Source organism: Hemicordylus capensis, chromosome 5 (genome assembly GCF_027244095.1).
Source record: "Hemicordylus capensis ecotype Gifberg chromosome 5, rHemCap1.1.pri, whole genome shotgun sequence".
Classification (NCBI taxonomy): domain Eukaryota; kingdom Metazoa; phylum Chordata; class Lepidosauria; order Squamata; family Cordylidae; genus Hemicordylus; species Hemicordylus capensis.
In genome coordinates, this window is record NC_069661.1 from 6,935,606 (window position 1) to 6,948,798 (window position 13,193).

Consider the following 13,193-nt stretch of genomic DNA (forward strand, 5'->3'; position numbering starts at 1 on the left):
ACCAGGGTGGACCTGGCTTAGCTAAGGGGACAAGTCAAGCTTGCTACCACAAGACCAGCTCTCCTCCCAAGTCCTAGTTCCTTTCTGTGGTGGACAGAAGCACCTTAGGAAGAGAGATCACCTGGCATTGATAAAGGTGCCCATACTGCCAGATTGATTATTTGTTTTCCAAAATGTACTGATCTTTCTCTCTCAAGATACTCTTTGGAGTTGACAAATATAACAAAGTTTATTTGGAATAATAAGAAATGGTGGTTATTCTATTGCAAAGAGGAAAAGATAAAGGCAATATAGCTTGTCCTAATATTGTGGGTTTTTATCACACAATAAGCCAAAATGATATTGAAATGGCTTCTTTCTGAACCACCAGCCTTTGGTTCATGATTGAGCAAGATCATTTTGTGAAGTGATTTTTAGTAACTTACTTTAGGCCTATAGAAGCTGAACTTCTTGTGTGAAATGTTTGATACCTGCATATGAAAAATAAATTATTGTGGGAACTGGTGGTTTGGGAGAGGTTTGAAAACCTTTTGAGTCCAACTACATCTTCATTAATCTCAGTTTTTAGAGACAACTTGTCAGCATCTAATACTCAGTATGGTAAAAATGGGTAACACAAGGTGTATTGTATAGAAGGGAAAGCAATCAGTTCTGACGGGGAGGTTTGGTGCTGGACAACCCCAAAGGCTTAGGTTTTTACCATTCTGACTATCTTTTTAGTGGTTGTAGCTGTGTCTGTTTTGTCTTAAGGATGTTTTTTATTCAAATCATATATTTGTTGTTAACTTGTTCACCACCCTGGGGTCTTAAAGGTGATATAAAAATATAATTATACATTTTAGCACATTTTTTATATCAGTTACTATTCAGACTTACATAGAGGCAGTTACTTTTTTATTGACTGTTTTTGAAGTACATTCTCAACTTCTGTAGACTTATGTGTGAACATCTGCATTTATTTATTTTTTCAATTATCTGAGGTTTAGCACTTAAATTCAGGGCTGCACAACCTCTGCCCTCTTGTAGATGTTGAACTACAACTTCCATCATCCATGGCTATTGGTCACTGTGGTTAGGTATGATAGGAGTTGTAGTCCAAAAATAGCTGTAGGGCTGAAGTGGTGCAGCCCGAATACAAGGAATGAATCAATCACCCATCCCTCCACCTTTCCAAAAACAAGCGAGGGGGTGGAAATCACTCTGCTCTTGCACTGAAAATAGGTTCAGAAACTCAGAGCAGATCTTGTCATATTTAGAAAGGCACATTCTTGTACAGAAAAGGGGGACGTTTATGTGCTGCTAGGATGTCCAACTCAAGACCCAAATTGCAATACCTCAAGAATTTCCAGTTTTGTAGAATAATATGTTTAGCCATGAGAGAAGCCCTGGTCAACCAGTTCCATTCATTGGTCAGGGCTTATTCCTTCTACATTGAAAGTCTAGTAATACTGAAATAGGATCAAGGGGATGTTTCCTTGGAAGAAATGAAGGTGACCATTTTAAGAGCTGATGGGAGAATATGCTAAAAATAACAACGAATAAGTAAGAACAGAAGCAAACCTTTTAAGGTGAAGCAGCAAATGTTTGTGTTAATTTAAAAGCAAACAACTGAAATACTATATTGTTGGTATGTGGTCCCAGTAAATTGATTACTGAAACAAATTTTTTGAATGTCGAAATGTTTAATATCAGCTATCTCCATATGTTGTGGACTTTGGCTTCTTATTCAAGCATTCTGGGATCAGACTAAAAGAGATGTCAAGAAGATTGCCAACTGTGACATCAGTCTCAAATAATGCTGCTTAAATGTGTCCATCCAAATATACCTTGAAAGCATTGCTTGGTGGTATTGAATTTACTGACAGCAGCTAAATTGGTTATTACAGAAACACTGAGAAATCGCTATCCACCTACCTGAAAAGAACGGATAAACAAGTTTCTGCAAATACCACAATTAACACAAGTAAAAATTTTCAGACTTGGATAAGAGCTGATAGGAAAGTTAGACCCAACTTTTATGGAGAATAATAACCTTTTGTTGGTTATTGGAAAATGAGGTATAATATCAAATGTATGTAAGTATTTTCATGTTTAAATTAAGAACATAAGAACAGTCCTGCTGGATCAGGCCAAAGGACTATCTAGCTGAGCATCCTGTTTAGCACAGTGGCCCACCAGATGCCTCTGAAAAACCCACAGGCAAGAGGTGAGGGCATGCCCCCTCTCCTGACGTTGCTCCCCTACAACTGGTATTTAGAGGCATCTTGCCTCTGAGGCTGGAGGTGGCCCATAGCCACCAGACTAGTAGCCGCTGATAGACTTGTCTTTCATGAACTTGCCTAAGCCCCCTTTAAAGCCATCCAAGTTATTGGCCATTGCCACATCCCGTAACATGAAATTCCATAGATTTATTATGTGCTGTGTGAAAAAGTACTTCCTTTTTGTTGGTCCTAAATTTCCTGGGCTTCAGTTTCATGGGATGACCCCTGGTTCTAGTGTTGTGTGAGAGGGAGTGAAATTTCTCTCTCTCTCTCTCTCTCTCTCCTCCATGCATAATTTATACACCTTGGTCATGTCTCCCTGTAGTCACCTTTTTCCAAACTAAAAAGCATCAGATGCTGTAGCCAAGGAAGGTGCTGTAGGCCCCTGATCATCTTGGTTGTCCTCTTCTGCATCTTTTCCAGTTCTACAATGTCCTTCTTAAGATACAGTGATCAGAACTGTACTCAATACTCTGGTGACGCTGCTTCATCCCCGTTGTCTTTTAGGAAACAAAGACACATCTTTTCAGTCAAGTTTTTTAGCTCTCTGGTAGTTTCTTTGGGTATTTTAATTTGGTCTTTTAATGTGTTTTTTTAAATTGTTAAAATTTCTTAGTTCTTATTGCTGTAAACCACTGAATGGCACACCGGGGGAAAATGACTTGACTTGCAAGCCAGAGGTTTCCGGTTCGAATCCCCGCTGGTATTTTTCCCAGACTATAGGAAACACCTACCGTATTTTACAGACTATAAGATGCTACGGACTATAAGACGCACCTTAATTTTAATGCAGTTTTTCAGAGTTTTAACATATTAAACTGTTAAAACATATAAGACACTCCTGAATTTTAGCGGATATTTTTCGAGGAAAAAAGTGAGTCTTATAGTCCATAAAATACGGTATATCGAGCAGCAGCGATATAGGAAGATCCTGAAAGGCATCATCATCTCATACTGCGTAGAAGGAGGTAATGGTAACCCCTTCCTGTATTCTACCAAAGACAACCACAGGGCTCTGTGGTCGCCAGGAGTCGACACCGACTCGACAGCACACTTTACCTTTTAAACCACTTAGAGACTTGGGTAGTGGGTGGTATACAAATGTTAAATTAATTAATTAAAATGTGGCTGCACCATACATTTGTATAAGGGCATTATAATAGCATTTTTATTGTTCAGTTGCTTTGTATATATGTATTATAATTTTTTAAAGCAACAAAAAAGCCCTTCTCTGATAAGACTCGTGTGAATGGGAGTATGGACTCCTCATTAAAGAGGACTTAGGAAGAAATGCACCCCTTTAAGCAAGCTAACTAACAGCAAAGTAACCAAAGTAACCAGTAATTGTGAAACTTGGGACCCCAGATGGCTGAAGGCCATTGTGGCTGAGGATGATGGGAGTTGTAGTCCAGCAACAACTGGGGACCCAAGTTTAAGAACCCTTGATTTAGACTGAACAAGGCTTCAGAAATGAGTATACTGCTGCTTATACAGGGAGAGTCAGTATTTGTCTTGCACAGTCTGTTCAGTTCAGTCTTTACTTCTTTTTTTTTACACTTCTGCATTTTTTGTTTTAGAGCCAAATTGACTGTTGGGAAGCTGATCTCCCCATCAAGCCATAAAGATGGTGATCAATGTCTGCCTCCCCCAGTTCAAGCCAAGAATTCACTGCAACAAGGTACTTCTGTCTGGGGTGAAGTTAGAGTTAGCGACTCTGGGCTGAAGGAGTTAATGTTCTAGGGAACGGGAGGTACTTAGTTCCACAGCCAGCAATTGAGAGGAAAACTTAGCGACACTGGTGGGTGCTGGCTCCCTGCTGATCATGCAAATACTTTCTGAGAAACAGAGCTAATGCCACTCAACAGGTGCCATCCGGCAATTTCCCCCACAGATTCTTTGCACAGTGCAACCTGCCTCACCAAGCACCAGGCTGCTGAGTTTTGTGATCCTGTCGTGCAGAAACTTGGCATAATTGCAAAGAACTGAGCTTGCCAGCTGACTAGTTTTAAGACTGGACTCATGTCCGCCTTTGCCCAGTGTCCAGTCTGTAACTCTGGGGCACCAAAAATAAAAATAAAAAATCAGCAGGCAGTTGGAAGAGTGAAGAGAAACAGACCCTCCAGGAGAGGCTCTGAGGATGTTTTTGGAGGGGCCGTGGTTGCCTGACCCACTTCTTGTTGCCAAATCAGTAGCTGGAGGAATGACATCATAAAGGAGACCAGAAACCCAGGGTGCTGGCATAACCAGCCAACCGCCTTGCTGCCTTTCAGTGGTCAGTCGCTCCCTCACAGGCAGGTGCTTTTGCTGCAGCAGTCCTCTTGCGTACCTTGAAAGGGGATATTGGCGGAAACAGAAAGTCAAGGCTGGCCTGTGAAGAAAGATGTTCATTTGTGGCAGTGCTTCCATTCCAGTCTTGAGAAATGCTCCTGCTTGTGTCTCTGCCTGCCTACAACTTCCATCATCCCCAGCCACGATGACCTTGGGCTACTGTAGAGGGAGAAGATGGAAGCTGTAGAGCAACAACATTTAGGGGCCCAAGACTGAGAGCCCGATAATCTATTCAAGTCATAGATCCAGGGTGTCAAATTCAATCGGGCGGTGGGCCAGATTTGATTCTGATGTGCCTCCGGGGTGGGTGGGGGTGGGGTGCACATAGCCTTGAAGTACCTACCTCCTGTCTTCCTCTCTCCCTTGCCCTGCCACTTAAATTAACTGAATACACTGCTTTTTACACCAGAATATGCTCAGAGCAAGGTTGGATCTTATTCTGTTTTTGTACTTTTTAAGAAAACATTCTGAATATAATCATTCTATAATAACTGCTGCTGTTCTCAACAGATCTTTAACGCTCAGTGATCAGAGCAATAATTCCCAAACATCGTCATGCACAAGAAAAGCAGAACCCCTCTTTCCCCGCCCTTACCCTCCACTCAGCCGATGATTAGCTCCCTAGCCTCTTCTCAGGGGCCCCAAAATGGAGCTCCACAGGCCACCTCTTTCCTAGGTAGTTCCTGATAACAGAACTTGCATTTCTGACCTCGCTGTACACTGATATACAAAGACATCACATATTTCCAACATCTTTTTTTGTTAATATAATTGTAGATCTCTGCTGACGGTTATGAAGTAGAAAATCTGGTCTCTGAAGACCCCGCCAAGAGGAATCGTGGCTTCCGTTGTGAATATTTCATCAAGCCTCCAGTCCACGTCACACTCTCTTTCCCCTTTAACGTTGAAATCTGCCGGATTAATATAGACCTCTCCTCAGGTGGCTATCAGAATATCACTGGGCTGGATATTTGCACGTCTACCTCATCCAGTAAAGCCTCTTTGAACAGCCCAGAGTCTCCGTTCTCAGGTCTGGCCGGCCAGCCAGCATTTGACAAAGAGGTTTTCACGCTGGTAGGCAAAGCTGTGCTGAAGAATCAAAGCAAAGTGACCTTCGGCCACCGAGGCTTCAAGCCGAGGCCTCCGTTCCATCATCTGATGGACACTCTCTTCTCCTTTCCTGGCTCTGCATCTCTGGACTTGTGGAACAAAGGCCCAGCTTCTCTGAGCAGCGTCTCACACTTAAAAATCTGCATCACCCATGTGGCGGGAAGCGGCTTGCCCTGCATTAAGAAAGTGGAGGTGTGGGGCCAGCCAGCCAAGTCCTGCTCTCACGAAGTGGTTGACGACGTGCTCCGGGTTGCCTCTGAATCCTCGGCGCAAGGCTTCGGTGGACAAGCCGCCAGCCTTCCTTTGCCAATGGAGAGTGACATTGTGCCCTTGGGCAACTCGGACAGCCAGGAACAGAAGCTGATGGAAGCCATTCAGGATGTCCCTGAAGAGTTCTTGGACCCCATCACCCTGGAGGTAATGACTCTCCCCATGCTGCTGCCCTCTGGCAAGGTGATCGACCAAGGCACCCTGGAGAAGTGCAACCGGAGCGAGGCCTCTTGGGGGCGAGTGCCCAGCGATCCGTTCACGGGGGTGGCTTTCAGCCAGCACTCACAGCCCCTTCCCCACCCCTCCCTCAAGGCAAGGATAGACCACTTCCTCCTCCAGCACAGCATTCCTGGCACTAATCTCCTAGGGAGGGCTCAGGCCTTGGGAACGGTGGTAGCCTCTTCCATAGCTATGTCTTCTCTCAAAAGGAAAATAGACCTTGTGGAACAGAATCCTGAAGGCCGCCACAGTGTGGAGCCGTTCCATTTTTCCACAGCAAACTTTGTAGTCACGTCTACCTCCGAGACCCGGGCTAAAAAGATGAAAATGGAGTGTGATTCGAACTCCTCCCAAATGGACTGCTCAGCAGGTACCTTGACTCTTCTGTTCCTTTGATCTGCATTCAGAGCCACCTGTTGGCTCACAACCAGGATTGCTAATGCTTTGTTCCACATGCTTAAAACCTGCAGACTGTCGACTATCCAGAACTATGTTACTTTTTATGGAGCACTTGGTGTGGATAGGGAAGGAATAGATGTGCCTTTTTGTTTCTCAGGATAGTTTGAGTGTATTTATATCATTTCATGGAACCAACTTCCATTTGGATCAGTCCTCATTCTGCTGTATTTTTATTTTCTTCATTATTTTTGTTTCCCCACTCTGTCTCATTTTGGATTTGTTTTAGGTGATACTTGATGTTTTCAAGTCTGTTCATTCCGCATTGGGCAACAAATAATCTAGACTTCGGTTCCTATCTTAGGTTTCTCAGAACGCTTTAAAATAAAGTCCCTGGATCTCATTGTTGCAGAGAAACACAGTGGACCCTGTCTGCTGAAAGGCCTGAGTTTTTTCTTCCACCACGTAGTCAGGAGGTGTCAGTGCCGTTTCGCATCCTGGGGATCCCACGCTGAGCCTTGTGTGTGTTCCTCTGTCCCCATCAGTCAGTTCTCATGCATTCCCTCCTTCCCTACCCTTTATCATTCCAGTCTTTGCCAAAATAATATTTATTTGGAGAGAACAAAATAATATCTGTCGTCCTTTTTTTTGGCTTTATTTTTGGAGAGAGAGATGTAGAAGGTGTTCATTTTGCCAGGAGGCAACTTCATAATCTGTAGACTTGCCGTTACACTTTTATTTCACAGAGAATCAGCTAAGAGGATTTTCCAGCAAAATTATGCACTTTCCTCTTTGTCATAGTACTTTCCCTCTAGGTGATGACTTTTGCCGTAATTAGTACATCCAGACTTTCTCTAACCGCATTTTTCTTGAAGGGTAACTATGCAGTGAACCTTGCCTCTGGTAGCAATGTGTCCCTCATCTTCTACACCCTCCCAGCCTTCATAGAAGGGATTAACCCATGAGTTCTCAAGTTCATGGCCTTCAGCTACTGTAGCTGGGGATGATGAGAGTTGTAATCCAACAGTGGACCCAAAGTTGAGAATCCCTGAATTATTATGTTGGTCAGTAAGACATCCCAACCCAGAAAGTCCACAGTGCCACATGGCCTCCAGTGGTAATTAACTTTTAGATATTATTTATTACTTATTTATTACATTTATAAACCACCCCATCCAGAGGCTCTGGGCATCTGGTTTACTTTCTGATCAAAGCAGGGAATCTGAACTCAGCCCTGGTCCCCCTGAGCTGGGAGGTGTGGGAGAGGTGGATTGGATACATGGCCCATGCTGGTTGCTTGTGTAGTCGTATTGACTGCCATTAACCACGCTGATTACTTTTTTCTATCGCAAACTTTAAAAAAGCTTGTTCCAGTGCACTGAAAGTGCATAAAGGCATACAGCTGACACCAACATGCAACAGATATTGTTGCCAAAACGGCGGATGAGAAGAAAGGTAGTGCAAGAGACAGAAAATTGTGTTTATACCCATTGTGTGGTGACCAGTTTCCAGTAACCTTGTGGTCGAAAGAATTCCTGTTGGGTTCCTCACTGGTTGAGTTCCTGTTTGTGAGGCCAAGTTCCATGCAGCACTGTACAGGGAAGTGACTGCAGCATTCCAGTGTAGTCGTCATGTGAATGCACAAGCCTGCCTTAAGTAGAGTCTGATTGGTCTGTCTAGCTCTGTGCTCTGCTCTGGTAGTGACTCAGGTGTCAGGTGGAGTATTTCTTCCCAGATCTGCCGCCTAAGATCTTGTACCTGAAGATCAGCTCCAGAGCTATGGACTGTGTGTGTATCTGCCACAGTTGGAGACTGCCTACGATTCACAGCACTGGTCATGATGGCGACCATTAGCCATGATAACCAATGGAACCTCCATGTTCAGAGGCAGTATGCCTTTGAGGATCAGATGCTGGTACTTCCTGTCTCATTTATGAGATTCCCAGAGGCATCTAGCTGGACTAGAGGGGCATTTGCTCTGATCGAATAGGGCTATTCTTCCACAAGCTTTGGATCTGTGACTTGAACACTACAACTGAGCAAGTCAAATGTCCAAAGATATTAAAGAGAAAGTAGGCTTGTTCATACAATCTTTTGAATCTAAGTTTAATGTTGGTTACCAGCATTGAAGTGATTGCATGAACCCATGCCAAGGTGGAAATCTTGGACCCTAAACCACTTTTGCATGGGTTCACACAATCACATCAGTGTTGGTAACCTACATTAATCCTAGGTTCAAACGATTGTGTGAACAAGGTCAGCATGTTATCTCTTTTTATTAAAATGTACCTAATATCACAACTGAATTGTCAGTTTATTTGTTGCTTGATCCACTCTCCTTTTGAAGCCAGAATGTCTATTTCTAGGTTTTCCACTTCTCTTTGCAGATCTTATTTCTCATGAACAGAGGCTTTCCGACAGTTTGGATAGCGCCTTGAACTCTGCACTCAGCTCAATGCCATTGTTCACAGCTAGCTTGGCAAAGGGCCAACAACAGCTACACAGTGGTGGCAGCTGCAGCAGTCCATGGAATGCAGGTGGAGGGCATGGTAAGAAAATACAGCGTCTAAGAACTGTTGGCCTTTTGTGCCTAATATTATGAATGCATATGTATTGAAAGAGCTACATTGGCTGCCAATATGTTTCCGGGCAAAATACAAGGTGCTGTTTATAACCTATAAAACCCTAAAGAGCTTGGGCCCTGGGTACTTAAGAGAATGTCTTCGTCATCATGAGCCCCACCGCCCATTGAGATCATTGGGAGAGGTCTGTCTGCAGTTGCCACTGGCTTGTCTGGTGGCTACTCGGGGACGGGCCTTCTCTGCTGCTGCCCTGAGGCTTTGGAACACGCTGAAATAAGAGCCTCCCCATCTCTGACAAAGCTTTAAAGACACATCTGTTCGCCCAGTCTTTTAGTTAAACATTGTTTTAATAATTTTAACATTGTTTTAGAATATTGTTTTAAGGTTTTAAATTGTTGTAATGTTTTAACTTTTTGCTGTCATTTATTTTAAACAATGTTTTAATTTCTCTGTTGTCATTTATTTGTTTTAACCATTGTTTTAACTGTACAACAAATAAAGGACAACAGAAAAGTTAAACTGCCCAGAGATGCAAGTTTTGGGCGGTATAAAAATATGTTAAATAAATAAATGTGGATGCTTATACAGTTGTCCCTCACCTATTGCTGTTTTCCCAATCACGGATTTGCGTATCTGTGACTGGGAAATTGTGGCCGCCCTCTCTAACTGCGACCTGAGTATCTGTAGTTTGGCAATTTTTAAAAAATATATATATTGGGGGTGGGGGGGGTCATTTCCGGTGGTTGTGGGCCCATTCCCGGGGGCCAGGGAGCAATTCTTTCCATTTTTAACCTTGTTTTCAGTTGCTTTGCAATTGCGATTCCCCTAAGCCCCCTTTTCCCGTTGACTTTAATGCCTCGTCTACCACGAATTCACCAACCACAAGGGTTTCCAGGAACAGAACCCTCACGGCTGGTGAGGGACGACTGCATACTGCTTTTCAAACAAAAAGGGTTCCCAAAGCAGTTTACATAGCAAAAAGAACGGGAAGACCGTTCCCTATGTCCAAAGCTGTTCACTATTTAAAAAGAAACCCAGAGGAGATGCTAGCAACAGCCCCTGGGAGGAATAGGGCAGGGCAAGTGCAGACTTCTTGCATTGCGAGTTGCCTCCTACTGACTCAGACCATTGGTCCATCTAGCTCAGTACTATCTATCTACACAGTGGCAGCGACTTCTCCAAAGTTGCAAGCAGGAGCCTCTCTCCGCCCAATCTGCCAGCAAAGAAATGTGGAAGCTTCTGCATACAAGCAGGCAGACGTTCTTCCCAGATCGGCCTCATCCCCTAAGGGGAATATCTTAGCGTGCCCACACATGTGGTCTCCCATTCAAATGCTTAGCAAAGGGGACCATTCATGCTTGCTGTCACAAGCCCAGCTCTCCCCCTGCTAGATGTAAGACAGACCACTTTAAAAGATGGCTCTTCGCCCAGTTGGCTGTCTTTATGGCTCACTGAAAGGCAATTAGGGAGGGAACCAAGAAGGCTTCACACACCAAGGAGTTCCACAATCTAGGTGCCATGACTGAAAAGGCCCTGTCTCGCATCAGACTTCCAAATGGTGATGGGGTGAGAAACACCTGAGATTTGGCATATTTGATGACACGTGCCACTGAACTATGGCATCCCTCTATAGCATTTGTCATCTTGGGAGAAGAACCATTCTTGTGATTGTGAGCATGAATTGTCCTCTTTGCTAAGCAGGGTTCACCTTGGCTTGCAATTGAATGGGTGACTGTATGTGAGCTTAGGGGATGGGGCCATAACCCATTGGTAGAGCATCTGCTTTCTGCTTCACATTCAGAAGGTTCCTGGCTCAGTCCTTGGCAGCATCTCCAGGTAGGGCTGGGAAAAGACTCCTGCCTGAATCCTTGAATAGCTGCTGCTGGTCAGGGTAGACAGTACTGAGCTAGATGGACCAATGGTATAAGGCAGCTTCCTATGCTCCTCCTTGGTTCTCCCCCTGCTAGATGTAAGACAGACCACTTTAAAAGATGGCTCTTTGCCCAGTTTGCCCAGATTTCCATAATTGGGGCCAGCCCCCAAGAGATTCTCGCTGATCCTCCACTGTCACGGGCACTCACGGGCACTTCTTCCTTCTGTGTGTTTGTCTTTCACAGAGCACAACCGGAGCGACGCCCTGCAAGGCTGCTCCTCCTGCTGCAGGACCTTTTCTCTGTACTTCACAACGGAGACAGTTTACCAGCTCCCTTGCGGCCACCTCGTGTGCCGCCCGTGCTTGTCCGAGAAGCAGAAATCTTTGTCGATACTGTGCATGAATTGTAAAAGGTCGGTCGCCACGCACGAGGTCATGCGGGTCCATTTCTAGCCTGTTTCCATGACGCACTCTCTAGAATGAGTGATCAGAAGAGTGGGGGGGGGGAGGAGGAGAAGTTGCTGACGTTCCCCCTCCTTTGATTCGTGTGAGGCCGGGATCCTACAGAAGCCTTGCAGAAGAGAACTCTGTGAGGTTCTGAAGAGGATTTGTGGCCCTCAGAGAGAACAGACAGGGCTGTAGCCAGAGCTAAAGCGATCAAAGGAGAATAAAGCCATAAAGCTTCTCTTAATTTTTTTTTTAAACAGCTCATTTATATACAAAACTGGCACCCATGTAACGACGTACCATTATTTTGCCACCTTTCCAGCAGTTTCTTGCTTTGGGGGGGAGGGGGCGGTGAGCTCGCTTTCCGTGCGGTCTGTTCAACAAGAGATCTTTTTGATGATAGTGAAGGAAGGAGGTGATGGGGGTGGAGACGGCATCCTTGCTGTGCCAAATTGCCCAGAGCCATCGTCGCTTGCAGGTATTTTTCCAGCCATGCAAAAAAAGGAGGGGGGAAAGTATCCAGGAAATAAGCACACAGGTTGCCTGTTCTGAAGACCAAGTAACTACCTGAGAGAAGGGAGCAAGTGGATGATGATTGGACAGTCCTGGTGGTGAATTTCATTCATTGTGCAATCTGTATACAAAGTCAGTGTATTCTATATATATGTGTACACACACACACACACACACGTTGTCACTCTTGATTTCTGTTGTGCAACTTGGGAGTGGGGAGATGGGTGGCCAGTTCGCCTCCTACCTAGTGGATAAAAATGTCAGCCTTAATAAAGTTATGGTCAGAAATCTCTGATCTCTTTCAGGCTTACAATTGTGTGTTCCTTTTTGTTTATCCGGCACAAGAATAACTAACACACTTTCTAAGATGTTTCTGATAAAATCTCCAGTGTGGATTCACATGTGACGCTTTATCTAGATGGACATGTACAGATAAAGCTGCCAGACAAGGGTGTAATTGTCAGAGGAGTGCCAAGACCCACAGCTAGGTTTGATAATCTGATTTTGGATATATTCAAGATTAAGTTGCATGAAAACATCTGAAGTGCCCTTCTGGCTCAGTCCAAAGGTCCATCTGTGGGGCAGGGAGCAAACTCAGGCTCTCCAGTTGCTGTTGGACTACAATTCCCATCATCCCCACCTGCAGTTTATTGATCTGGTACAATGCTGCTTCCCATAGCGGGGAAGCATGAAGTAGATGCTTACAGAAAGCCTTGCAGTCAGAGTCTGAAAGCAAATAACCTTTCCCACTATTTCTTCCCAGCAACAGATATCCAGAGGTATGTTGCCTTTGAACCTGGAGGTTCTACATAGACATCATAAGATGTTTATACTACTTCTCAACAACTTTTATTAGCCATTAATAGACCATTGATAGACATGAATCTCTCTAATCTCCTTCTAAAGCCATCGTCACTAGTGGCCATCCCCACCTTGTTGGTGTTGACTCCTGGTGCCCACAGAGCCCTGTGGTTTTCTTTGGTAGAATACAGGAGGGGTTTACCATTGCCTCCTCCCGTGCAGTATGAGAGGATGCCTTTCAGCATCTCCCTATATCGCTGCTGCCCAGTATAGGAATTGCCATAGTCTGGGAAACCTACCAGCGGGGATTCGAACCGGCAACCTATGGCTAGCTACTCGAGTTATTTCCCCGCTGCGCTGTTAGATGGCTTGATATATACATCTCTAGGAAGT

General features: G+C 44.5%; 1 protein-coding gene across 5 annotated transcripts in view; it reads left to right on the top strand.

Annotated features, from left to right (window-relative positions):
• Positions 1-12,312, top strand: part of UBOX5 (U-box domain containing 5) — a 32,977-nt gene extending 20,665 nt beyond the window's left edge. For 4 of the 5 annotated variants that reach the window (XM_053257561.1, XM_053257563.1, XM_053257564.1 and 1 more), the window contains 4 exons: positions 3,839-3,939; positions 5,367-6,558; positions 8,972-9,133; positions 11,284-12,312. In XM_053257561.1, coding sequence (XP_053113536.1) covers positions 3,886-3,939; positions 5,367-6,558; positions 8,972-9,133; positions 11,284-11,492 — 1,617 coding nt within the window. In that variant the 5' untranslated portion in view covers positions 3,839-3,885 and the 3' untranslated portion in view covers positions 11,493-12,312. Of the gene's footprint in view, positions 1-1,886; positions 2,058-3,838; positions 3,940-5,366; positions 6,559-8,971; positions 9,134-11,283 lie in introns of all 5 variants that reach the window. The other variant, XM_053257565.1, reaches the window with a different exon arrangement.
• Positions 12,313-13,193: the final 881 nt, after the last annotated feature.